Raw genomic sequence first — 27,899 nt, 5'->3', positions numbered from 1 at the left:
AAAGCAGAGGTGCAGCGGGGTTAGCTCTTGGGGGTGGCATGAGCAAGGAGTGCTTAATCCCTGCTTATGCCGCCCAGGGGAGATAACCAGCTAATTGACTAGTTGATGGAAATTTCATCGACTAATCGATTAGTCGATAGGGGGGGGCCATCGCTAACCCTGCTGCAGCTCTGCAGTTTAAATGTAGTCAGAGCCCGGTGGCAGCCCGGCTCCTACTACATTTAAACTGCAGAGCTGCAGCAGGGGTACCAATCGCCACCCCCTTATTGACTAATCGATCAGTAGATGAAATTTCCATCAACTAGTCAATTAGCTGATTATCTGAGTGTTAACATCCTTAGTACAAAGCTTTTCCAGATGAACTAAAACATATTTCACTGTTTTTGCCTCCACTTTTCCAGCCAATGATGGAGCATGTACGAATTCATCCAGAATTAGTGACTGGATCCAAGGACCATGAACTGGACCCACGAAGGTATATAAATTCACTTCTTTACTAGGAAAGACTGTGAATAAGCAGCCTTTAGGCTGTCTTTTTCAGGAAGCTAACAGCAGAAATTTGTACCTGCTAACAGAAAAGTCCTATATCAGTGATCTCTTCAATCAGTATTCTTACATACTCCAGGTAAAATGTAAGGTTTCTGCACCCCAGTTTACAGTTGGGGGGTAGCGATACAAAAATTATTGGAATAGGTCATTTACTAGTTGTTGGTTTTGTTTTTGGGAGCGGAAGGCTGAACTTCATTTTGTATCAGGTGGGTGGATAATTACAGTACCTGAGTAAAATATACTGTGATGTAACAATGCTACCTGCACTAATTTGCTTTCTCCTTAACAAAATAAAGGGAAATCTGCAGTTTCACAATATGCATTTTGATTTGACAGAAGTTACTCAGTTATCTGTTTTACTGGATCAAATGTTAAGACTGTGGGTTTTTTTAATCTTTGGCTCATTGTAAATGCGCAATAGGATTTAAGTATTGAAAATGGCTTCACTATGGGTATGTCTAGACTACAGGGTTTTGTCAACAAAAGTGGCCTTTTGTCGACAAAACTATACCTGTGTCTACACTACTGCTGAGTTCTGTCGACTACGTCGACAGAATTCTGCAGTTTTGTTGATGGCAGTAAACCTCATTCTACAAGGAATAACGTCTTTTGTCAACAGAGTTCTGTTGACAAAAGGTTTTATTGCATCTACACTGTCCTTTGTGTCTACAGTCTTATGTCGACAGAACTGGATGTAGTCTAGACATTCTTTGTCGACAGAAGCTTTGTCAACAGTATCTGTCGACAAAGCCTCTGTCGACAAAAGCCTGTAGTCTAGACGTACCCTATGTGTGATTTGGTGCCTAGAAAATGTGATTCGGTTAACAGATCAATTCTTTTAACAGCTCATGTTTTTTATGTGGCCACAGCTGCACTAGCTGTTTGAGAAGAAGGCCCATTTGCCTGCAGCAGCACCACTTGCTGCTTTTCTCTTGTCTTCACAGGCCCAGCAACTGAAGAGGAGAAATTGACTCTTGTTCCTGCACAGTAGTGCCCTTCCCCTGCTTTCAGAGCCACTAGGAAAACACTACTAAATGGGAACCTATTGACTATCACAGTGGTCAATTTTGCAGGCTTCTTCCCGCTGCAGTTGGGGGGAGGGATCAGCGCTTTTAAAGAGTTAGATTGGCACAGAATTGTCTGTTAGTCCTTTGGGTTAGTATCTTGCATAAACTGTTCTGCTTCAAATTTTATATTGTGACCAACAGCAAAGCAGCTTCTAAGTGAATAATTTCCTATTTTTCTTACTATACTTCAACATATCAACTGCCATCCTCAAAAGTATTAGCCAGTTCTAATTTGACTGCTAACACAGATACGAGGTTTACAGAGTGGAAAAAAAAGAAACATACAATATTTATGCCCCAAACTTAAAACAAGTGAATTGTTAATTAGCATAGCCTCCTTAATTGGCATGTCAACATATCAACTTGCAAAATAGTTTCAGATTCTGCACTGCTGGTTTATCTAAATTTGGACTTTCGACATCTGAGTCCAGCTGATCTGATCACTTCATGTGTTGACGCTCAGGACTATTCAAGCCTTCATATGCTGTTCCTCCTTTACAGAGGGCTCCACAGAAGACCCTGCTGGGTTCAAATAGATCTGTTTCAAAAGCTGTTAAGTTGCTAATTTGGAGTTCTCTCTTATGAATCATCTAGTTGCAATTTCTTTGTAAACTGTCTAAAACGTTGCAAGGCACACAGTTGTATGGTGCGCCTCAATTGTGTTTCAGCTGTGATCACAGAAAGCTGGCAGGAACACAAGCCACCCTACAAACCAGTCCTTAATATCTCCTGGAACCTTGATTTATAATAATAATTTGCGTACTTAAGACTAACTTATTCTTTTGGCTCCAAAAACTGTCTGTAGGTGGAAAAGACTAGAAACTCATGATGTTGTGATAGAATGTGCCAAAATCTCCCTGGACCCAAAAGAAGCCTCATATGAAGACAGCTATTACTCTGTGTCACAGCCAGTCAGCATATGCTTCCAACATCGTCAAACTGATCCCAATGCCAGTCCTTACATTGACACACACAGCAGCTATGGTAAGAGCTGATTGGATATTAAAAATGCCATTGGTCTCTGCAAGCAGACCAGCTATGTTACAAAAATCACAGTTCTTACTAGGGATGTAAATGGACTGGCCCAGTCCCCTTCCGCAAGTTTCATGTTGGCTCAACAGAAGCGGGGGATGGCAGGAGCTGCCAGTCCCACTTCCAGGGAGCTGGCTGCAGATCCCGCAGTGAAGCCTGGAAGCCTGGCAGCAAAGCCACTTCCATGGGAGTGGGGCCGGCAGCATTTGCCGGCCCTGCTTCTGGGGAGGCTTTGCTGTGGGCTCTGCAGTATAAAGCTTATTTAAGCTTTATACTGCAGAGCTCGTAGTGTGTGTAACTGTAACTACCACAATTTTTAGCAATAACAGTTACGTTTTTAAACAAATTTTTACATCCCTAGTTCTTACTAAAGTCCAGTTCTACATGGTTACTTTTGCAAAAGAACAGGTGGTTTTTTTCCATTTTGTACATGCACATGGAGTCCTGATACTATTATTTTCTGGCAGTGTTACAAAGCTATGAACTAAGATAGTTCCTGTTGTCTTGTGTCTTATCATTTGCTCAGAATTGACAGTAGTGATTAGCTGGTCAAGCTTATAGGATAGTCAACACATTACTTGACTAGTCGCTTCCCCCCTCCCCCTATCACAAAGAGGCAGCAAGGGAGAGAAGAGGAGGGAGTACTGGGGGAAGCCAGCTTAAAAGACTGTTCCCCTCCCTGCCCCCCCCCCCCAGCTACGTGGGATGGGGAAGGGGCGCTCTTGTGCATTTCAAAGATGGAACGTGCGCTAGTTATCAACTATTTGATTAGTTAATTGATATTTAACATTCCTAGTGGTCACTAATTTCTGAGAATTAGGCTTCTTACAGGTTGTGTACTCAAATACTAAGGTGCCCCAAATCATTAGCCATTTAAAATTGTTTTTGCATATTTTGCATGGACAGAAAGGGATACATCTGATTTCCAATAGCCAAATTATGTATAGGAACAGATGAGTGGATTTGACTTTTGTTTCTAATAAAAACTATTCAGTATGTGCAAGAAGAACTATCAAGACTGAAATCAGATTTGATAAGCTGACGAGAATGTCCATTTTTGTTTTGTTTTTAAACTCCAGGGACTTCCACTTCTACCCCTTATTCTGCTTCTAGGCTAACTCTAGCACAAATGCAAGGGCAGCTACCTCAGATTCTGAGCCCACAGTCTATGCGACTGTCAACTGAGCCACAGCAGGTAATGTACCTAACCATGTCACATCAGCATATTGTTCACTCTTCACTACTTAAATTGGCTTCTTATTGGATTGGGATGTTTTAGAAACAGGTGATTTGCTTTCAGTTGAGCAAGCGTTGCAGCTTCCTAGTATAACTTCTATACCTAGTATATAAAGAATTAAATGTAATCCCCATTGAGATCTTTTGGTTTTTGACATTGGACATGGGCCAGATGTGCGTATTTCATACGAGGTTTTGGTGCATATGCCCAATTGATTTGCTTATTTTGTGACTCAGGTTACCATCTGGAGCCCCTCTGCAATTTGTGGTATGACCACTCCGCCAACCTCCCCAGGAATTGTTTCATCGGAGTCCTCGCATAGTTCATCACAGCCTTATAGCAAATATTTTAGCACGCCTGGTATGTACTGCATTTCAGAATTAGCATTTTAGTCTAGAAGTGATGCTTTATTATAAATGTCTGTGTAGATATTTAGGCTTGCATATAGGTTCTTTAAAGGTGAATCTAAGTGTTTTTGGAACTCCTTTTCCCCTAAAAATTCTCTTATGCAGTTTGCTGTTTGTAAGTTTTGATGTCTTTAACTATATCACTATTCCATTCTTGAGTGAAGCATACAATTTCTTGATTGGGTGTCTTAAATGGGGATAGCCAATTCTGCATTTGAATTCTTCAAATTAGCATTTAGATATCCAAGTGCTCATTTTACACAGTTAAGTTCTAATATGAACACTGATACAGAGAACTGGGTGCCCCTAAGTACCAAAATTTGAAAACTGGATGTGCAGTTTAGTTGAAACTATAGTAAAGAGTACAACTGTCAGACACATAGATTAACATAATTTGTTGGGGGAAAGTCAACATGATATCTGTAAAGGGAAATAATGCCGTACTAATCTACTAGAGTTTTTTGAGTAGGTCAACAGACGTGAGGACAAGGGGGATCCAGTGGATATAGTGTACTTAGATTTCCAGAAAGCATTGACAAGATCCCTCACCAAAGGCTCTTAAGTAAAGTAAGTTGTCATTGCATGAGAAGGAAAGTCTTTCATGAATTGATAACTAGTTAAAAGACAGGAAACAAAGGTTAGGAATTAGGGCTGTCAAGCAATTAAAAAATTAATCACGATTAATCATGTGCACGTGGTCCAGTGCTTCAAAGGCACAGTGTAACACAGAGCCAGGGATCAGCTGGGCACTCCAGCTGATCCCTGGCTCCTAATGCACTGCCCCTTTGAGGCACCGGGGCAGCACTTCAAAGTGGCAGTGCAGCATTAACGCCTGGGATTAACATGTTAATTTTTTTAACGCATTAATCTTTCCCTGCATTAATCACAGGTGTTAACGGACATCAGTCGACAGTCCTATTAGGAATAAATGATTAGTTTTCAGAGTGGAGAGATGTAACTAGTGGGGTCCCCCAAGGGTCTGTCCTGGGACCAATCCTATTCAACTTATTTATAAATGACCTAGGGAAAGGAATAGAGAGTGAGGTGGCAAAATTTGCAGATGATAGCAAACTCCTCAAGATAGTTAAGACCCAAGCAGACTGTGAAGAGCTTCAAAAAGATCTCACCAAACCAAGTGATTGGGCAACAAAATGGCAAATGAAATTTAATGTTGATAAACGTAAAGTAATGCACATTGGAAAAAATAATCCCAAATATACATACATGATGGGGGCTAATTTAGCTACAACTACTCAAGAGAGAGATCTTGAAGTCATTGTGGATAGTTCTCTGAAAACATCCACTCAGTGTGCAGTGGCAGTCAAAAAAGCAAATTGAATGTTAAGAATCATTTAAAAACGGATAGGAATAAGACAGAAAATATCTTATTGCCTCTATATAAAACCCTGGTACGCCCACATCTTGAATGCTGTGTACAGATGTGGTCACCTTGTCTCAAAAAGGATATATTGGCATTGGAAAAGGTTCAGAAAAGGGCAACAAAAAGTACTGGGGTATGAAACAGGTCCCATATGAAGAGAGAGGAAAAAAAAACTTGGACTTTTTATCTTAGATGAGACTAAGGGGGGTTATGATAGAAGTCTATAAAATCATGACTTGTGTGGAAAAAGTGAATAAGGAAAAGTCATTTACTTATTGCCACAATAGAAGAACTAGGGGTCACCACATGAAACTAATAGGTGGTAGGTTTAAAACAAACAAAAGGAGGTTTTTCTTCACTCAGCACACAGTCAACCTGTGGAACTGCTTGCCAGAGGATGTATTGAAGACTAGGACTTTAACAGGGTTCAAAAAAGAGCTAGGTTGATTCATGGAGGTTAGGTCCGTCAATGGCTATTAGCCAGGATGGGTAGTAATGGTGTCCTTAGCCTCTGTTTGTCTGGAAATGGGTGACAGGAGAGGGATCATGTGAAGATTACCTGTTGCGTTTGCGCCCTCTGGGACATCTAGCACTGTGGGCAGATAGGATACTGGGCTAGATGGACCTTTTGTCTAACCCGGCATGGCTGTTCTTATGCCCTACGGTAATGAAAATTGTGAGATTTGAATGGCAGATAATTTGAAGTGTGTATCACTTGAACTTTATGATTTGAAATTAAATAAATTTTAAAAAAAATTAATTTTAATGTGATTAACCTTTTCTCTGCCTTTTGAGCAGGTGGAAAAGGAACCCCATTAGGAACACCAGCCACCTCACCTCCTCCAGCTTGCATTTCAGATGATTTTGTGCATATTTCACTCCCTCCAGCTGCTGCCACGCCTCCCAAGAAGGTAAAGGCAAAATGTAACTGCCTGACCAAGTTGGCTTTAGTATTTGGATCAACTTATCTGAACAGATACAAAATTTGAATTCATATCTGCATCTGTATCTGAAAAAATGAGCTGCGGATATGAAGCAGCTATCTGTGCATTTATAGGGCTCTTGTCACGAAAACCTGTTTTGATTTACACACACAGTCGTGACTGAAAAAGTATGAATTATGAAAAATATAGTTTGGGCCTTAACACAAACCAACAAACTGCCTGTATCTTAAGCAATTTAGATTTGGATTAGCCTGTGTCCGAAGTATTTACTTACCACTTAAGTCATCCATCTGGAAAAATTCCCTCTGACTGAACGTGTACTAGAGACTGTTTTGTGATAGATGTCTGTTGCAAAGAATCCTTATTCTCTTCTAGGAGGACAAATTGGATCTTGGAAGGCCTTCACTGTCCAGACAGCAAAATGTCATAAACAGTGAGAGAGCATCAGGTAAACTTCGTTCTCTTCTCCCAGTTCCCAGTAGTCTTACCCCTAAGCAGTGATTGCATTTGTGGATAAATGTTTACAGTAACATAAGACTTTCCACCTGTCCTTGCTCCATTTTTTTCCCTGCCCATTCCACGGCAGTTCCAGAATCCCACTCTAAAGCTATGATTCAACTTAAATTATTTTATAGTGTGAAGTTTTGATTTGTTTTCTGTGAAATATTTACCTCCAGGAATGCTTTGCATGGACTGCCTTCATAGCTGACCCTCACCCCCAGCCCGGTGTTCCACAGTTAATATTTGGAATACAGACCTAAAGTAAAGATTGCAAAAGATTAAAAAGAAGTTAAAGCTTGGGATGTTGATTTTTAGAAGCCCTCTTATGTGTAGGTTCCTCAATTTGAAAATGACTTGTAGGGTTATGCATCTTAGTCAAATTATCAGGCTCCCCATGTGAATTTCTTCACTACGTCAGCTGTTCATGATAGACTCTTTTTCCTTTTAAATGTTAATGGAAGCAGAATTTGGTATTTGCTCATGGGCTTGTAGAGTTACTATATCACTGCATTCGTGAGAACCTTTCTAGTTCCTTGGGTTAGAAGTAAAATATGTAGAGAACAGTTGAGAGACGTGTATCTTATTGTGAGTGGAATATATAATTGCCATTTCCTGTACCCTTTATCCCCAACCCAAAGATCTCTGGAAGGGGAGAGAAAGGACTTTGATACCAGACCTAAGATACTAAAGAACTGATGTAGAAATATCTTCAGGGTGGAGAAGATACTGAAATTTAAAACTGGTTTTCCACAGTGGAATTGTCTTGCAACACTGGTATCTGAAGTTTTTGGTATTTGGCATTTGTGCTAGATTTCCCATTGGATTCCCAGCTTGTGACAGAGCTGTGAAGATAATGTTTCTGTCCCTGCATTGTTTAGTAAATGCCTATCTATTAGCTGTCTTAGACTTTTGATCTGTTATTCAGTCACATATGGCTTAGTCTGTACTGTACTCATTCAGTTAAGCTTTCTTGTAAGTAAGTACTGTTTGTTGGAGAAAGAGAAGTGTTTTAAGGAGAGTTTAGAGCTCGCCTTGAAATCTAGCAGTGCATCCATATTTTAGACTTAAACTTTGTCCTTAAGTTTTGTCAGTAGGAGTACCACAGACAACATACCTCTCTTCAGTGGAGGAGACTGCATCTCACTCTAGTGATGTAAGCGACTGGTCGAGTAGTTGGCTACCCGAAAAGCCTGTATCAGAGGCAACAAGAGGGGGGAGGGAAGCAGGAGCCGGTTCCCCCCAGCACCAGCTCCATGGTGTGGGGGGACAGGGGAGTTAGAGCTGCAGTGGTCCGGGACCTACCCCGCTGCAGCTCTTACTACATTTAAAATGGAGAGGTGCAGTGGTCCAGGACCCGGCACAAGCCGGGACCACTCAGTCCTGGCTTGCACCAAGTCCCAGACCTACCCTTGCTGCGGCTCTGCAGTTTAAATATAGTAGGAGCTGGGCTGCCTGCGTGCCCAGCTCCTACTACATTTAAATTACAGAGCCACAGTGGGGGGTAGCTCTGGCTTGCACCTCCCTTATCGACTAATCGTGTAGTTGATACAAATTATATCAACTACACGATTAGTCAGTTACCCACTTCTTAACATCCTTATTTCACTCTGCAGTAGCACTTGTTGTAATTTCAAAATCACTTTGGTAGTCTCTGGAGGGACCAGTAACCTAACACTTCAGGACCCTTTGCTTTGTTTGGGGAGGATCTAGAGGAATGGAGAATATTGTTTGAAGACTGTGGGTATGTCTACACTAGAAAGTTAGTTCGAACTAACGGACGTTAGTTCGAACTAACTTTCCTATGCGCTACACTAGCGCTCCGTTAGTTCGAACTTAATTCGTACGGAGCGCTTAGTTCGAACTAGGTAAACCTCTACGAGGACTAACGCCTAGTTCGAACTAGCTAGTTCGAACTAAGGGCTGTGTAGCCCTTTAGTTCGAACTAGTGGGGGCTAAGGCTTCCCAGGTTTCCCTGGTGGCCACTCTGGCCAACACCAGGAAACTCTATTGCCCCCTCCCGGCCCCGGAGCCCTTAAAGGGCCACGGGCTGGCTACTCACTTTGTGCCAGTTGCAAGGCTGCAAGCACCCGTGCCTGCACAGCCTGCACCTGCCACACAATGAGCCAGCCATCCGAGGGCTCCCAGCCCTCCACTGCTCCCCACGACCAGCCTGGCGGCTCCCAGGAGCCTGCCCGGGGGCGCAAAAGGCGGGCGCCCGCCTGGTCAAGTGCGGAGATCGTGGACCTCATCGAGGTTTGGGGGGAAGCCTCCAATGTCCACGATCTCCGCACTAGCCACCGGAATGCGGCCGTCTATGGACGCATGGCTGCCAGCCTGGCCGCCAGGGGCCACCAGCGCAGCCGGGAGCAGGTGCGCTGCAAGATTAAAGACTTGCGGCAGTCCTACTCCCGGGCCTGCCTGCCAGGGGCTGACCCGGAGGCCTGCCCCCACTTCCATGCCCTGGACCGCCTCCTGGGGGCTCATGCCGTCCCTGCCCCCCGGGACGTGATTGACCCCGGGGCAGAGGGACCGCTCCTGGACACCGAGGAGGAGCAAGAGGGCTCTGAGAGCCAGGAGCCTGCTGCCAGCCTTCCCAGGACCCGGGACCCCCGAGGCACCCCACAGAGCCGCTCGCCTGCATCATCAGAGGCCGGGGAGGCGTCCACCTGTGAGTACCCTCGTGTTCCCCTTATGTGTACGGGGGGCTGGGGCGAGAGGGAGCCCCGGGACCGTGCGCCTGGGCCTTGCCCACCACGGAGCAGCAGCTGGGGATCCTGCAGGGGCCCTGGCCTTGCAGAGGGGAGCTGGGTTTCACACACCTGGGCCCCTGGGGTAATTGACCGCTGGTCTTCTTGCACCACAGCTGCAGCACCGGGGACTGCAGGGCGCACCACACCGCCTGCAGCAGCCGCCCGCGCCCGGGCAAGCAGGACAGCCAGGAACCAGGAGGACTACCAGAGGCGGCATCTCCGGTTCCTGGACCGACAGCTCCGTCTCCAGGACCACTGGGTCCAGGAGGACCTCAGGCTGCGCCAGAGGAGTCTGGAGGCCCTGGAGGAGCAGGGCCGTGCCCTGCGAGGCCACCTCCAGAGCCTGCTAGACCGCTTTCCATTTCCTCCTCCCCCTGCTCCCCCTCTTGCTCCTCCTGCTCCCCCTCTTGCTCCTCCTGCTCCTCCTGCTCCTCCTGCTTCCGCTCCTGCTTCCTCCACACCCCCTGTCCTCTCTGCCCCCCCCTCCACAACCATTCCCCACCGACGCCCCCGGACCCGCAGTGTGGCGAGACGGGAGAGGCACCCAGACTCCCACCCCTGAGCTTTCCTTTCCCTTCCTCCCTTCCCTCCCCTCCCCTTCCAGCTCCCTCGTCCCAGGTTTCCCCCTCCCTTCTCCCACCTTCATTCCTCCCTCCCCCACCCCAGTTCTGTGAAATAAACAGACGTTTTTGTTGGAAAAACAGGTGTCTTTATTTGACAGTAGGTAGGGAGGGGAAAGGGGAAGGGGGGGGTAGGGTGGAAGAAGGCCCCGGTGGGGCATGCAGGGAGAGGTCAGTCCTCCTCCTCCTCCACCTGGAAGCTCTCCCGCAGGGCTTCCCGGATCCGGATGGCCCCCCGCTGGGCTTCCCGGACGGCGGCGGTGCGGGGCTGACCGTAGTGTCCAGCCATGCGGTCAGCCTCAGCCATCCAGGCTGGCAAGAAAGCCTCCCCCTTCCGCTCACACAAATTGTGGAGCACACAACATGCCGCCACCACGGGAGGGATGTTGTGCTCGGCCAGGTCCAGACGGGTGAGGAGGCATCGAAAGCGGGCTTTCAGTCGCCCGAAGGCCCCCTCCACCACGATGCGGGCCCTGCTCAGCCTGTTATTGAAGGCCTGGCGGGAGGGATTGAGGTGTCCCGTGTAGGGCTTCATGAGCCAGGGCTGCAGTGGGTAGGCGGCATCCCCCACCAGGCAGACGGGCATGTCCACGTCCCCGACCCTGATGTGGCGGTCGGGGAAGAAGGTCCCGTCCTGCAGCCGCTGGCACACGGAGGAGTTCCGGTACACCCGGGCGTCGTGTGCTTTGCCGGACCAGCCCACATTTATGTCCGTCAACTGTCCCCGGTGGTCACATACGGCCTGCAGGATGACGGAGAAGTACCCCTTGCGGTTCACGTACCGGGACGCCTGGTGTTCCGGGGCACGGATGGGGATGTGCGTCCCGTCGATGGCCCCCCCGCAGTTGGGGAAGCCGAGGGCGCCGAATCCCCGGATGACGGCATCCGGGTTGGCGAGGCGGACCACCCTGCGGAGCAGCACCCGGTTGATGGCCTTGACCACCTGCGGAGAGAGACACAGCAAAGCGTCAATCAGTGGGGCGCCCGGGTGGCTGGGAGCGTGCGTGCCCTGGCAGTGCCCCGCGCCCCACTCCCGGAAGCAACCCCCCTGGCGGCGTGTAGTACGGCCGGGACAGCCCGACCCCTCCGGTGCGGGGCGCTTTCGCCTCCTCCCGCCCCCCCCTTTGTCCCTGGGGCGGCCCATCCCCTCCTCGCAGCCCCCCTCCCCCCCGGCTCGGTGGCCGACGAGCGCCGTACCTGCATGAGCACCGCTCCGACAGTGGATCTCCCCACGCCGAACTGGTTCCCGACGGATCGGTAGCTGTCCGGCGTGGAGAGCTTCCAGAGGGCGATGGCCACCCGCTTCTGGAGGGGGATGGCGGGTCTCATGCGAGTGTCCCTTCTTTGCAGGGCAGGGGCGAGCCACTCGCAGAGCTCCAGGAAGGTGTCCCTCCTCATCCTAAAGTTCTGGGTCCACTGTCGGTCGTCCCAGCGCTCCAGGACGATGCGGTCCCACCAGTCGCTGCTGGTGTCCAGACGCCAGATGCGGCGGGGCACGCCGGTGCCGGGGCGCCGCCGCGGCTCCTCCACGGCCCCCAGGGCGGCCAGGCGGAGAGGCAGGGGGCTGACGTTCCCCAGGTGGTGCCAGGCAGCCTCGAGCCATTGCTGGCAGGCTTGCAGCAGCAAGTCCAGAACGTGCACCAGAAGGTGCAGGGCGAGCCGTGGCTCCATGTTGCCACCTGCGGCGGTCCCCCCCGAAGGGAAGCACCGACACAGACGGGCACAGAGACCGACGCTTTGCTGTCCCTCGGCGAGGTTGGCAAGCAAGCAGGAAAAGCTGAGAACCGGCTGTCCAGGGGGGGTCCCTTTAAGCACGAGCCTCAGATAGCCTCAGACAGCAGCCACACAAAGCAACTGCTGACCTGATGCCCTGCCAGAACCGGTTTCAGCTGCCCTTAAATGCCCCCCTGCGTCCAATCAGTGTGGACGCGCTAGTTCGAACTAGCAAAACGCTAGTTCGAACTAGTTTTTAGTTCTAGATGCGCTAGTTCGAACTAGCTTAGTTCGAATTAACTAATTCGAACTAAGTTAGTTCGAACTAGCGCTGTAGTGTAGACGTACCCTATTTCAGAAGTGGAAGATATATTAAGTCTTATGATGACAAATAGCAACTATACAATTAATCTTTTTTTTTTTTCCAGAAGTGCCTGGCAGTAAAAGTTCTGTAAATTTAAGTGATCTTCCAGAATTTTTAGGTTGCCTGGCCTCTGATGAAGATAGTGTTGAGAAGGACAGAGAAGAAGGTAATATCTGTTGGTATCCTTATATAGGTTTTACATGCATTTAGACCTTGAGCTAGTTATGGTACTGAGTTTGATTCAGACTTTTTAATTTTATCAAGCTAGATAGAAATGAGTATTACTCAGGGATGGGCAATAATTTTTTGGGGGGAGGCACTCCAAGAATTTGGGAAGTGGTCAAGAGCCGCACTCTTCCATATTAATGAAGGAGGTACAGGGTCTGGGATGGAGGTTGGGAGCAGAAGGAAGCTTGCAGTAAGGGATTGGGGTGCAGGAGTGGGTGTGGGGTCTGGGAGGGAGTTTGGGTGACGGAGGCAAATTATCACCTGAATTAGGGGACTAGGGTGCAGGAGTGACCTTGGGCAAAAGGAGGTTATGACTTGGGGCAGGGGACTGGGGTGCAGGAGAGGATGCAGGGGTTTGGGTTGTGACTTGGGGCAGAGGATTGGGGTGCAGGATCTGAGAGAGGATTGGGGTGCAGGAGGGCGGGGCAGGTTTTGGGGTATGTAGGGTGTTAGTGGCAAAGGGTTGAGTTGCCAGAGGCAGGTTCTGGCAGGGAGACTTACCTGCTTGACTCCCTGCCTGCCCTGCCCAACCCTGCCCTTGCACTGGCTTCAGGGGCCAAGTGGTTTTGAACAGTCAAAAGTCTAAAGGGAGGGGGAAGGGTGCTTCGCAAGCTGTCTGTTGACAACAGGCAATTCCTGTTGGCTGGAAACTGGTCAATGGGATAGTGCTGGGACAGGAGCAGTGAATGAAGCACCACTTCCCCTTTCCCTGGGCTCAGAGCTGTGAAAGAGAAACTGCCACGGCGGCCGCTTTTCTGAACAATTGGGTTGAAGGGTGTGGGGAGTCTGCCTGAGGCTTCCAGCTGCGTACGTGGGCTGGATCTGGTAGCTTGGTGGGCTGGATCTGGCCTGCGGAGGGTATTTTTGCCCAGGCTTAGTATTACTAATTACTGCATTTAGATTCTCTGAATCCACACATTTTCTTCTATCAGGGGATTCCAGCTTCTTCCTGGTAAAAATATTTCAAAAGTAGGATAAATGTATAGTTAATTTCACATTGCTTATCAGCTTTTCCCACATAAATCAACACTTCATGTTTAATTCCTAAAAGAAATTGTTGCTATCAAGGTATACTGTTCCACAATGCCCTGCTTAATTGTTGTAACCCTCTCTATTAGGAGACCCCTGTGTAGATACAAAATTAGTATCCGTAGCTGCATCTTCAAAAATGATCCGCACATGTCCACATCAGCAGATGCGGATATCCATGGATATCTGCAGATTTTTAGGGTAGGGATGTAAAAATCTCATTTAACCAGTTAACTGGTTAAATGTTACATTTAACCGGTTAACCAGGATCCCCCAGGCTGAGGGCTGCTCCAGCCCACCGGCAACGGGCCCAGCCAGGCTGGAGCAGGCAGGGGCTGCTCGAGCTGGGCCCACCACACCGCAGACGAGGAGTTGCTCCAGCCTGGCCGGTAAAGGTGACGCTTACCAGTTAACCATTTACATCCCTATTGCAGGGTTTTAGATACAAAATGTGTATCTACAAAAATGAGCCACAGATATAAAGTGAATATCTGCAAATTTGCAGGGCTCTACCTTTTGGCTTTGTCTTCCTGTTCCATTTTAGTATTCTGTTTTTGAAACGTGCTCTTTTTATGCAAAAATCCTCTTAGTAATCCTTACCGTTTACATTTGTATCAATGTGAAAATCAAATTATTTCAGAAGTAAATGTAATACATCAAATATTAACCCTTCTTTCCATGATTAGCTTTAAGGTTGTTCTTCCTCTTTTTAATCTGGAACAATTTCTGACTTCAAAACGAGCAATAAGTCTCTAGTTAACTTTGTAGACTCTTGAATTAAAAAAAATCACTGTTTACAGCCACATGAAAAATCCATTAATTTTAATATCGGGGATCAAACTATCCTAATTCTAGGACACTTTATTTTTTAACAATGAACTACTGGACATCCATCCTTTGACAAAAGGATAATCACATAGACCAGCATTTCCTAAACTATGGGCTGCAGCCCGATATCGGGCCGCGGGGAAAAAAATACTGGGCCTCAGCGTGGCTGCTGGGAGGGAGCGGGGCGGGCTGGGAGGAGGTGTGGGGGGAAGGGCGGATCAGGGCTGGCAGGCAGCGGAAGCAGAGTTGGGGGCAGCGGGGCTGTCCCACGGAGAGCAGGGCTGGTGGGCGGCAGAAGCAGGGTTGGAGGTAGCGGGGCTGTCCTGCAGAGATCGGGGAGGGCAGGCAGTGGAACCAGGGCTGGCCGTGGGGCGGTAGGGCTGGCCGGGGGAGATCAGGAGGAGGAGGATGGGAGAAGCAGGGCTGGTTGGGGAGTCGTCAGGGGAGCGGGAAAGATTGGTGGGGGGCAGAGGGAATCGGCCGCCAGAAGCAGGGCTGGACGGGGGCAGGAGGGCTGGACTGGGGAGATCGGGAGGATAAGGGGGGGAGCGGGACTGACTCGGGCCCATGCAGACCCAGGCACACGATTCCATGTCCCCCGTGCCCCCCGAGTAGTTGCGAACTGCCTGGCAGGTAGACACACTCAGGAAGCATGAGCACATCTACCAGCCAAGCAGTTTGCAGCTATGGACTGATACATCTCATTAGAATAAAATATACCTAATTAGAAAATACCAGGCATTTTATATGTCTGGTAATTTCTCAATTTGTTTCCCGGACAAAACCCTCAAATACCGGATTGTCCGGTGCAAAACCGGACACCTAGCAACCCTACCCTTCCTTGTACCCTCCCTCCTAGCCAGATACCCTACCCCCAGTCTGCTCCTGCCCCCGCCTCCTGGAGTGCCCATGCAGCGCCGGGTCTCCCAAGCCCTAACCCAGCCTGGGCGGAGGATGCAGCCGGGTGAAACACTGAAAATGTATTCATTTTTCATTCTTTTTTATATGCGTTTATATATTTGGGCTGCAAAAAACAGTACTGAAAAAAAAAAAACGGGTTCCAACTAAAGTAAAAAGTTTGCGAAACCCTGATCTAGCCAGCTTTCTATCCATCTTACAGTTCATTTATCCAATCCATATTCCCTTAACTTACTGGCAAGAATATAATGGGTGACTGTATCAAAAGCTTTGCTAACGCTGGCACTGGGGGCTTTGGGAGGACCAGAAACAACTTATTTGAATATTCATCATTTGCTTAATAAATATGCAAATGAATGTTACTGGTCTTCCAAAAGCTCGTTAATGGATTTACTGATCCCCATGTCAAAAAGTTTGGGAACCCTGACATAGACCCTTTGTAAAATGTTCTGATCAAGATAATTTTGAAATAAAACTTTACAATGTTCCTTGATTTCACATTGCAGACTAGATGACACTGCTCCAGATTTTCTTGTGGTGATGTGATTTGGGGCCTGAGCCAGTCTGTTAAATCAATGGAGTGACTCTATTGACTTCAGTTGATATTAGATCAGGCAATTACAGTATCTCTTTAACAAATTATTTCATTCCTGTTCTGTTTGTTTTCTGTAAACAGTGTAATAGCTGTATTTTGTAGAGCCACGAACAGGGATAATTATTATTTGCAAAAAAAAAAAAAAATTGCAATAACTGTAACTGTTCCTTTGAAAAATTATTCCATCTTAAAGTTTGTTCTCCTTATTTTGAGTATTCACAACACTCTTCTTTCCTCACAAGTAAAATCCAGATTCTTTATTAGGATGTAAAACAACATAGAAAAGGACTTTATTTCTGCCTAAATGTCTTAAAAACAAACATATATGAGGATAAGTGAATATTTGTTTTTTGTATAAAAACAGACCCGTTTGCTATGCAGAAAATATACCCTCATGCAGAGGAATATTGCAAGGTTTATGTACCACTTAAAACTCTATTTTGAGTAACACAGTGATTAGTTTCATCATAGTACCTGAGTACACATTGTGTTGATATAGTATCTCAATGTTTTCATCACATTAGCTCATTAAGGGAAGATGTAGCAGTTTTTCCACATTTAGAATCATAGACGCCTAGGGCTGGAAGAGACCTCAGGAGGTCATTGAGTCCAGCCCTCTGCCCAAAGCAGAACCAACCCAACTAAATCATCCCAGCCAGGACTTTTTCAGGCTGGGACTTAAAAACCTCTAGGGATGGAGATTCCACCACCTCCCTAGGTAATCCATTCTAGTACTTCACCAGCCTCCTAGTGAAATAGTTTTTCCTAATATCCAATGTAGACCTTCCCCACTGTAACTTGAGACCATTGCCCCTTGTTCTGCCATCTGTTGCCACTGAGAACAGCCTCACTCCATCTTCTCTGGAACCTTCCTTTAGGAAGTTGAAGGCTGCTGTCAAATCCCCCCTCGCTCTTCTGCAGACTAAATAAGCCCAAATCCCTCAGCCTCTCCTCGTAGGTCATGTGCTCCAGCTCCCTAATCATCTTGGTTACCCTCCGCTGGACCCTCTCCAGTGTGTCCACATCCTTTCTATAGTGGGGGGCCCACAACTGGACACAATACTCCAGATGTGGCCTTGCCAGAGCCAAATAAAGGGGAATAATAACTTTTCTACATTTGATGGAAATGCTTCTCCTAATGCACCCTAATATGCCATTAGCCTTCTAGACTATAAGATCACACTGTTGACTCACATCCCGCTTCTCATCCACTGTAATGAACTGCTACTTAGCCAGTTGGTCCTTTCCTGCTGACTGCTACTTAACCAGTCAGTCCCCAGCCTGTAACAGGGATTCTTTCATACCAAGTGCAGGAATCTGCACTTGTCCTTGTTGAACCTCATTAGATTTCTTTTGTCCCAGTCCTCCAATTTGTCACTCTAGACCAGCGGTTCCCAACATTTTCCAGATGGGGACCCATTTTGACAATTCAGGAAGACTTAGTGACCCAAGGCAATTCAAAAACGGGAGGGGGAGGTGTGGGGGGGCAGTGTCCTAAGTAGCTAATTTTGCGCTGGAGGCAAGAATATAAAATTATGCCCCTTCCTGTTTATATATTCATAGTAGTTATTTCATATAAAAATTGAAAATACATTAATAATAAAATAATAACACTATATTTATTTGAGTTGTGGTGGGAGAAAAGACACTCATCCCCAAACCGCTCTCCCCCCCGCCTCCCCGGCTTAAACCCCACACTCAGGGGCTGAACGGGTTGGGAGTCTTACAGTCAGAAGTCTGAGAGGCATACTCACCCCGGGGCCTGAGAGTCACACTCAGGGGCTGGGAGTCAGGACCTGGGGGGCACACTGGGGCTGGGGAGGGCTGTGAATCACACTCGAGAGTCAGACTCGGGCTGGAGGGGCTGGGATTCAGGGCCTGGGGGATGCACTCTGGGGCTGGGAGACTCACAAGTGTTACAAAAATATTAGAAACATCATTCAAAAAAACAAGTAAAATTTAGTATTTTACCAAACAGTTTCACCTGAACTTAAATTAATGGGATATCACAAAGTTTACTAAAATAGCCCCTCTCCTACCCCAGAGCCAGGCACCCTCCAGCCCTCCCGCTGCAACCCAATCCTCTCCCTCCCCTCTTCCCCCCCTCCGCATAGTCCCAGCCTTTCCCCGGCCCCTAGGCTCCCAAACACAGTCCCAACTTCTACCCCAGCACAGTCCCTACTCTGAGTCACTGAAATGGTATTCAATTCAATCCATTGGTTTAACTGCCTGAAGATTGTTAAACCAATTAAGTTGAAACAAAAAACAGGACTATGTATCACTTTAAAGACTAACAAGATGGTTTATGAGGTGATGAGCTTTCGTGGGTCAGACCCACTTCCTCAGATCAAGAAAATTGTCACAACCATATATACCAAAGAATATAATTAAAAAAATGAACACATATGAAAAGGACAAATCAAATTTCAGAACAGAAGGGGGATGGGGGAGGGGAGGTAAATGTCTGTGAGCTAATGATATTAAAGGTGGTAATTGGAGAAGCTATCTTTGTAATGGGTAAGATAATTAGAGTCTTTATTCAAACTAAGTTTATTGTTTATTCTTATTCTTAAGTTAAACTTTATTCAACCATATGAAAAAACTTGCACAGATTCAGACACATCACCTAATAAACCATCTTGTTAGTCTTTAAAGTGCTACATAGTCCTGTTTTTTGTTTCAGCTACACCAGACTAACAGGGCTACATTTCTCTCACAATTAAGTTGAGTACCACTTCAGGTGAATGGCTCCTTAAGACTAAGCCAGCTGCAGAGCTTCCCGGCAGGGGACCTTTTCAAATGTGTAAATGCACCTGGGGAGACAGTTGGCAACCCTTTTGAAATGTAATGGCGATCCATAGGTTGGGAAACCCTGCTCTAGACCCTAACCCTGTTCTCCAACATCTACCTCTCCCCCTAGCTTAGTGTCATCCGCAAACTTGCTGAGGGTGCAATCCATCCCCTCATCCACGTCATTAATAAAGATGTTCATAGACTCATAGACTGTAAGGTCAGAAGGGACCATTATGATCATCTAGTCTGACCCCCTGCACAATGCAGGCCACAGAATCTCACCCACCCCCTCCTAGAATAATCCTCTCACCTATAACTCAGATATTGAAACCTTCAAATACTTTGAAGACCCCAAGATGTAGAGAATCCTCCAGCTGTGATCTGGACCCCATGCTACAGAGGAAGGCAAAAAACCTTCAGGGCCTCTGCCAATCTACCCTGGAGGAAAATTCCTTCCCGACCCCAAATATAGCGATCAGCTAAACCCTGAGCATGTGAGCAAGACTCATCAGCCAGACACCCAGAGGCTACGTCTAGACTGGCCACAAATTCTGGAAAAGGGATGCAAATCAGGTAAGTCAGCATAGGGAAATCCGCGGGGGATTTAAATATCCCCGGCGGATTTAAATAAACACGTCCGCCGCTTTTTTCCCGGCTTGGGGAAAAGCCGGAAAAAAGCGTCTAGACTGGCGCGATCCTCCGGAATAAAGCCCTTTTCTGGAGGATCTCTTATTCCTTCAGGTAGGAATAAGAGATCCTTCAGGTAGGAATAAGAGATCCTCCGGAAATGGGCTTTATTCCGGAGGATCGCGCCAGTCTAGACGCTTTTTTCCGGCTTTTCCCCAAGCCGGAAAAAAAGCGGCAGACATGTTTATTTAAATCCCCCGGGGATATTTAAATCCCCCGCGGATTTCCCTATGCTGACTTACCTGATTTGCATCCCTTTTCCGGAATTTGTGGCCAGTCTAGATGTAGCCAGAAAGTTCTCTATAGTAACTCCTATCTTCCCTCCATTGACCTATTGCCCACTGATAATGAATGGTCAATTAGTTACCAAGATGTTGAACAAAACTGGCCCTAGAACCAATCCTTTAGGCACTCCACTTGAAACTGAGCACCAGACAGACATGGAGCCGTTGATCACATCTGAGCCCGACAATCTAGCCAGCTTTCCAGCCACCTTACAGTCAGTTTATCCAACCCATACTTCCTTAACTTGTTGGCAAGAATATTGTGGGAGACTGTATCAAAAGCTTTGCTAAAGTCAAGGTATATCACATCCACTGACTTCCCCATGTCCACAGAGCCAGTTACTTCATAAAAACTAATCAGGTTGGTCAGGCATGACTTGCCCTTGGTGAATCCATGTTGACTATTCCTGATCACTTTCCCCTCTTCCAAGTGCTTCAAAATGGATTCTCCTTGATTTTTCCAGGGACTGAGGTGAGGCTGAGTGGTCTATAGTTCCCTGGATTGTTTGTTCTTCTCTTTAGTATAGTTAGTCTCCTTTTTTCTTATAGATGTATATGACTCTTTAATTCAGAGGCATTTTTTTTCTGCAAGTAAACTGACCGATATATTTACAAATATATCACTCCTCTTTGGAGCTTTTTTATTGACAGGGACTTGAATTAAATTTAAAAAAAAATCCTAGAAAGAAAGTGGATTGATTTAAATCACCAGTTTTGATCATGATTTAAGTCAGAAAGCAGAAAACCTTGATGTAAATAATTCATCTTTATATTTTTAAATTATTTTCTGAAAGAAAGGTTGATTCTCATTGGTTGACAATCATTAAAACATGTAGATTTGTAACAAAATATAGTATTTTTACACTGACTTTGCTGCTTTTTGATAACCAGGAGGCCAGACTATATCTGTATACCTGTATTTAAGCAATTCTATAGCTTACCTTCCCTTTATTTGGTTTATTAATTTTCACATTTTTTGCTAGAAAATGGTGAATGATGCATTTCTTATTTACTGAATTGATTTTTTTGTGTGTGATTAGTGCAAAGTGCCATTTGGATAGAAATTCAAATTCAGTTAAAATGCACAAATACCATTTTTTAATTCAATATAACATCCTTTGTGCTGGATATGTTTAAAAACATTTATCAAAACAAACTTTGCATTTAAAACTAATAGTTTTATCAAATGAAATGTAGTTAATGAATTGATGATTTCTGATTGGAGCGTCTTTCAAGATCTTAGAATTAATAGATCTCATTTTTGTCATGCCTAGTTTTTATACATAGATCAGAAGAGGAAAACAAGCTTTCCTGCCTTATTCAACTAGTTCATTTCAGCATTAAGAAATTGCTTGGGAGCTGAAAAACTGAAATGAAGAAAAGATTATCTCTACACCTGCAAAAGAGGCTACTTGCTGTCAAAAGCTGGTTTAGCACTTTCCCAAACTTTCATTATTCAGTGGTTTGACTTCCACCTAAAACTTAGCTGCAAATATGTACTTCTGAATATTTTTTGTATTTAATTAAAATTATTTTAATTTGTAATAAGTTTAAGCCTTTAAATAAGTTGTCACTTTGAAATTTAATTTTGGGTATTTAACTAAATTTAAAAACTTCTGATTTTTAAATAAACCCATTTAAAAATGTCTTTATTTGGGTTTTTAATCTATCCTGTAGAGAAAAGATGTTTCTAGCTTAGCCACAAGCTAGCTTTTCACATTTAATAAAATCTTATTTGTATTGTCTTAAGACAGGTCTATACTCTAGGGGAAAGTCAATTTAATCTATGCAATTTGAGTTATGTCAGTAGTATAACTGAAGTTGACGTAGATTAGATCTATTTATCGTGGGGTCCCACACTATGCCGGGTTGATGGGAGAAACTCTCCTGTTGACTCCCCGTACTCGTATCATTCTGGTGAAGTACTGGAGCTGACATCCAAGGGGTTGGCAGTCAATGTAACTGGTCTTAACTAGACCCTCTAAATCATTCCCTTCTGGATTGATCATCATAATGCTGATCCACCCCGTAGCAGATAGGCCCTTAATAGTAGTAAATCATTTAAATCGTAATGTGTATATTCCCAAATACTTTGTTAAATCATTTCAATTTGAAAAATCTTCCCAAATTTTGAAGAACTCAAAATGCATTTTGAAAAATTCATCACTGTCATAAAGCCATGAGTTAATTTGCATCCCACAATTTTGATATCGTACTATCTTTTAATCTTTCTCCCTATATAAAAAAAAATGTTCTGCTGGATGACAGAATGTTCCTGCCAGGCGACAGAATGATGTCATCAGCATCAACAGGCTCTCTCAGCAAAGCAAAAGCAGCCAGAGAAAGGGGGGGTAGACGAGTGTAGCGAGCAGGGGATGCAGCCCCTTAGTTTTTCAAATCCTGTAAACTGTCCTAATGTATCCCAGGTTACAAAGAGAATACTTGAGTGCGTACCAGGTAAATTGATGCCTAAATGTTCATAGGAGTTGGTTTGAGGGTGCTATATAGTAGTGAAATGTTGATTGTCTTAACACAGCACCAGATTTTTTTAACTTACTTGCCTTTTAATTGCCTTTCCTCTTTTTCCAGATGCAATATCAAAAGAGATCTCTGAGATCACTACAGCAGACGCTGAGCCCGTGGTGCCTAGAGGAGGCTTTGACTCTCCTTTTTACCGCACAAGTGAGAGTCTACCAGCCTCTCAAAGGAAGCCCCATTCAGTAGCCTGTAGTGTTCAAGGACACAGTCTGAGCTCTGAACCAGTAGCCTCTTCTCTGGATAAACTTGGGCATGAGGGTGCACAAGACACACCTAAACAAGCATTTACTCCCATAGATAGGCCCTGTGGAGCCTCTGATGAAAACCCTGCTGGTAACAGGGAAGGCCAATCCTCTATGGAGACCAGTATCTTCACTCCCAGCCCTTGCAAAGTACCAGCACAGAGAAGAGTGGGGTTTGGGAGTGGGCAGCCTCTCTCATATGAGCACCTTTTTGAGGTTGCATTACCAAAGACTGCCTACCTCTTTGTTAGCAAGAAGACTGAGGAGCTGCTAAAGCAAGTCAAGGGAAACCAGAATGAAGACTGCACATCCTCCACCTCTCCAATGGAAGTACTGGATAGACTGATACAGCTAGGAGCGGATGCACATACCAAGGAGCTCAACAAGTAAGTATCTACAGACCTGGCTCTCCAAACACTTTGTTACCACTTCATGATTCCTTTTCACGTCAGTGCTATATCAGTAGCTGAGTCAGAAAGGCTGTTTTGCTTGGAAACCAAGAAGTTCTGCAGACGTGGCTCTGCAGTTCTTATATTGAAAATGCATAATCACTTCATGTTAAATAGCCTTTTTAGAGTTTCTTACCTGGACAGTGCATGAAGTAATTTTCTCTCCTTCTGGTATTCTTGCCTTATCAACTAGTGGAAGTAGTCTGCATTCATCCTGATTGAATTAGCGTCATTAGCACTGACTCTTCCCATCATAATGTAACATTTCCAACCTTGTGTATATATAAATCACTGCCATACTGAAGTTTCCACTAAATGCATCTGATGAAGTGAGCTGCAGCCCATGAAAGCTTATGCCCTTAATACATTTGTTAGTCTTTAAGGTGCCACAGGACTCCTTGTGTTTTCTAGCCATAATGATAGCTTAGCATTTAGCTGCGTAAGTAAAATGTCTTTGAGTTTGATTTCTACCATCATAAACTTCTTAATGGGACTAAATTGGGAAGCCCAGATAATTTCCATCCAAGAATATTAAAAGAGCTGACATATGAAATAGCAAGATCAATAGCAAAGATTTGTAATTAATCTAAAAGCAGAGAATTGCTAATATAGTTCCTATTTTTAATAAAAGGCCGGGGGAAGGGAGAATGATTCAGGAAACATACAGGCCTATTAGTTTGACCTTGGTTGTATGCGAGGATTTTAGTTAAGGACACGGGGATAAACAGAAATTGGGATAAAATACAATATAGTTTTTCAAAAGATAGATCATGCAAAACTAACCTGATCTCCTTCTTTGAGAAAATAACTGTTTTTAAGACAGGAAATGCAGTAAAATCTGTGAGGATTTCAGAAAGGTATTTGATATAGGTCCACATGAGAAATTATTAGCCACATTGGCGAGGATGTGGCTAAGGAATTAGTTAGTGTCATACTGAAAGGTACTTCTCCAGCTGGAGGGAGGCTATTAGCAGAGTTCCTCAGGTATTGATCTTGGGATTGTTCTTAGTTGACATTTTTTACTATTGACACTGATGAGTGTGTGCTAATAAATGTTAGCTAATAAAAGTGAGTGTGTGCTAATAAATGTTGTGGATGACACAAAGTTGAGAGGTATGGCCAATACTGAGAAGGAAGAGAACATTATACAAGATGATCTGGATGACATTGTAAACTGGAGTAATAGAAAAGAGATTAAATTTATTAGAGCAAAATAAAATGTCATGCCTTAGGGACTAGCAATAATTTTTGGTATATACTGGGGACTTATCAGTTCAAAGTGACAGTGAAAGAAAAAAACCTGGGTGTATTGATCACAGGTTAACTATGAACCATTGGTTGTGAAAAGCCTAATGGGCTGTGTCTAGACTGGCAAGTTTTTCCGCAAAAGCAGCTGCTTTTGCAGAAAAACTTGCCAGCTGACTACACTGGATGCTTGAATTTCCGCAAGAACACTGACTATCTCATGTAAGATTGTTAGTGTTCTTGCGGAAATGCTATGCTGCTCCCGTTCGGGCAAAAGCGGCATTGTTTTGCGCAAAAAAGCCCCAATCGCGAAAATGGCGATCGGGGCTTTCTTGCGCAAAACCACATCTAGATTGGCACGGACGCTTTTCCACAAAAAGTGCTTTTGTGGAAAAGCATCCGTACCAATCTAGACACTCTTTTCCGCAAATGCTTTTAATGGAAAAACTTTTCCGTTAAAAGCATTTGCAGAAAATCATGCCAGTCTAGATGTAGCCATGCAGTCTGAGGATGCATCAGGAAAGGTATTTTCATTAGAGACAGGAAAGTATTAGTACCTTTATAGAAACAAAAGAAAGGACTATGCAGCACTTTAAAGACTAACAAGATGGTTTATTAGGAAGTGGGTCTGGCCCACGAATGCTCATCACCTAATAAACCATCTTGTTAGTCTTTAAAGTGCTGCATAGTCCTTTCTTTTGTTTCAGCAAGAGCAGACTAACCCGGCTACATCTCTATTACCTTTATAGAAGGCATTGGTGAGATTTCTTCTGGAGTATTATGTGCAATTCTAGTCTCCCATGTTTAAGAAAAATTAATTCAAACTGGAATAGGTGCAACAAAGGGTTACTAAGATGATCAGAGGACTGGAAAAACCTGCGTTTTGAAAGGAGACAAAGAGCTTGGCTTGTTTAGATTAACCAAAAGAAGAATGAGGGGGGTTGAGATTTGCTCTCTAAATCTGGGTCCGTTTCAGGAGTGGGAGGGAGAGGAGTTATTTAAGTGCCAATGTGGACACGCAAACAAGTGGCTATACACTGGCCCTCAACAAGTTTTGGCTCAAAATTAGGTGATGGTTTCTAACCTTCAGAGGAATGATGTTCTGAAACAGATTTCCAAGTGGAGCACTATACGATTAATCTGTTACCTGCTTCTTAGCATCCTTAGGGCCCCTCACAGAAACCCCTGATCATGGTGGGCCCAGCCCACCTCCCTGCCACAAGTTATATGCTGGCTCTCTGGTTACATGCTGCAGAGCCCACAATGATGCCTCCCCGGGAGCGGGGCCAGCAGCAGCTTATCTACCAAGCACACTTGCTGTCTTTCAGATGCCGCCTTACAGCCCACTTCTTACAGTGATCTTTACACCCTGTTCCATGAATTATTCTCTAATATGCTCTCTTCTTTGTTAGATTGAAATACAGTCCCTGTTCTTAGGGCTTTGCAGTCTGCCTGCCTTGTAAAGTGTTTACGCTGAACAGACGGTTAACACTGTGTTTTTATTTCTAGATTGCCTCTGCCAAGCAAATCGGCTGACTGGACTCACTTTGGAGGTAAACAAGTTTTTCTTGGTTTAGGGCCATAAACTGAGTCTATAATCAGTCAAAATACATTTCTTTGTATCTTCTGCAGCTTGGTTTACGTAAATGATGGACTGCATATTTGGCTTTTTCCCCCACACACTACAGTTGGATGGTGACTGCCATTAAGATATAATTTCTCTACTCTAGCACAGGGATGGGCAAAATACAGCCCCAGTCTGGGGCAGGCTTCCTGCTTGCCGCACCCCCACATGCTGCTCAAAGTGGCAGACTGCAGAGACAATATACATCTCTGCCCGCTGCTCACCCCTTGGCGAGCGGCAGTTTTGTATGCTGCCCCGCCCCCAGCACAATCTCATAGCTTTTACCGACCTTGCACCTCCTCCATTAATATCATAGAAGAGTGCAGCCCTTGATTACGTACCAAATTCCTAGAGTCCCCCCGCCTTAAAAATTATTACTCGTCTTTGCCTTAGCAGCCACCATTGTGTTTCAACACTACAAGTTTGGGGTTTTCTGGAAGGTAATAACTGCCTTTCCTGCAGAACTAAGAATACCATTTTTTTCAGGGGAGAGGGTTCACTCAAACTGAAATCTTTTCTTATCGTTTAATAAATATCTCACAGTTTTGTCATCTCATGCTTCCTTCTGAGCTTGACTCTTCTGAGGGCGGGAGGGCAGAATTTAAAAATAAATGAGTCTGTTGGAAAAAATCCATATAACTGTGAGGCAGAAGGGTTTTAGAACAGAAGTCATTTTTGACACCTTAGTCTGGTTCCCTTAATTCAAATATGTCCCTCCTCTTTCTTCACTTGAGCCATCTGGAAGCTCCAGTTGGGTCATAATTGACTTCAGCATAGTTTTGTTGATCAAAAACCTACCCCTTACACCAGTGGGAGGGGGCATATGTTGACCCATCAGGGTTCTGTGTGTGGCCCATGTGAAGATTTGCCAGATTCCACTAGTTTCTGTCTGTGTAATTTTTTTTCTTCCTACTGGTATTACTGAAGCGACATGCATATACAGCAAGAGCATATGAGGTGCCTGCTCATTGCACACAACATTGACTGTGAGAGCAAGGCTCTCCCACTGCATCCAATCAAAGCGCTGTGATGGTTCAGTCAGCACACCTTGCACATTCTAGATACGCAGGCTCAATTAGCAAAACTATTCTATCCCAAGAAACCGTCTTGGTTATGGCAATCTTGTGGCCCACTGAGAAGGAGGGCCACTCATGCAGTCCACTCACTAGTCTAGGTTGCCCATCACTGCTGTACACTGTTAGAAAACTTTAAAAAGATTTGCCTGTGCTTAGGAATGCTTTTAAATAAGTCTGTTTTTCTAAGGTAGAATTGTGAAATATCAAAGGAGTGTGAAATTGGTCTGTTTAAAATTTTTCCAATGGCTTTGTAGAAGATATCAGTTCCTGAAATATTTAAAACTGACATTTTAAAATGTCCTACAATGTCTCATTATTCTTTCTCAAAAGTATTTATATTCATATTCATTCAACAGGGTGCCCTTGTAGCCAAGAAGGCTAATGGCATATTAGGGTGCATTAGGAGGGGCATTGCCAGCAGATCTAGAGAAGTGATTATTCCCCTTTATTCGGCTGTAGCGAGGCCACATCTAGAATATTGTGTCCAGTTCTGGGCCCCCCACTAAAGAAAGGATGTGGACCCATTGGAGAAGGTCCAGCGGAGGGCGACCAAAATGATTAGGGGGCTGGAGCGCATGACCTATGAGGATTTGGGTTTGTTTAGTCTGCAGAAGAGAAGAGTGAGGGGGATTTGATAGCAGCCTTCAACTTACTGAAGGGGGGGTTCCAAAAAGGAGGGAGAGAGGCTGTTCACAGTAGTGATGGGTGGCAGAACAAGGAGCAATGGTCTCAAGTTACAGTAAGAAAGGTCTAGGTTGGATATTAGGAAAAACTATTTCACTAGGAGGGTGGTAAAGC

At 45.1% G+C, this 27,899-nt stretch overlaps 2 protein-coding genes across 19 annotated transcripts in view; both read left to right on the top strand.

The window, feature by feature from the left end:
• TSC1 (TSC complex subunit 1) overlaps positions 1-27,899 on the top strand; it is a 79,142-nt gene that overhangs the window by 40,224 nt on the left and 11,019 nt on the right. For 14 of the 18 annotated variants that reach the window (XM_075905793.2, XM_089772950.1, XM_089772949.1 and 11 more), the window contains 9 exons: positions 402-475; positions 2,422-2,600; positions 3,728-3,843; positions 4,122-4,245; positions 6,469-6,584; positions 6,993-7,065; positions 12,630-12,731; positions 22,517-23,093; positions 25,911-25,954. In XM_075905793.2, the coding sequence (XP_075761908.1) occupies positions 402-475; positions 2,422-2,600; positions 3,728-3,843; positions 4,122-4,245; positions 6,469-6,584; positions 6,993-7,065; positions 12,630-12,731; positions 22,517-23,093; positions 25,911-25,954 (1,405 nt within the window). Of the gene's footprint in view, positions 1-401; positions 476-1,519; positions 1,705-2,421; positions 2,601-3,727; positions 3,844-4,121; positions 4,246-6,468; positions 6,585-6,992; positions 7,066-12,629; positions 12,732-22,516; positions 23,094-25,910; positions 25,955-27,899 lie in introns of those variants that run through there. The other 4 variants (XM_006136823.5, XM_075905799.2, XM_075905800.2 and 1 more) reach the window with 3 other exon arrangements.
• On the top strand, positions 9,153-10,613 carry LOC149521744 (uncharacterized). Its single transcript, XM_089772952.1, has 2 exons — positions 9,153-9,786; positions 9,982-10,613. Exons 1-2 carry the CDS (start codon positions 9,237-9,239, stop codon positions 10,428-10,430), a joined length of 999 nt encoding a protein of 332 aa, XP_089629078.1. The 5' UTR covers positions 9,153-9,236; the 3' UTR covers positions 10,431-10,613.

This window comes from Pelodiscus sinensis, chromosome 23, assembly GCF_052426305.1.
Source record: "Pelodiscus sinensis isolate ZL-2025 chromosome 23, ASM5242630v1, whole genome shotgun sequence".
Lineage (NCBI taxonomy): Eukaryota > Metazoa > Chordata > Testudines > Trionychidae > Pelodiscus > Pelodiscus sinensis.
This window is presented reverse-complemented; position numbering and strand designations above follow the sequence as displayed.

Coding starts and splice junctions, on each gene's coding strand:
- LOC149521744 (XM_089772952.1), top strand. CDS start 9,237: ATGAGCCAGCCATCCGAGGGCTCCCAGCCCTCCACTGCTCCCCACGAC. Junction 9,787..9,981: donor GGCCGGGGAGGCGTCCACCT/GTGAGTACCCTC, acceptor CTTGCACCACAG/CTGCAGCACCGGGGACTGCA.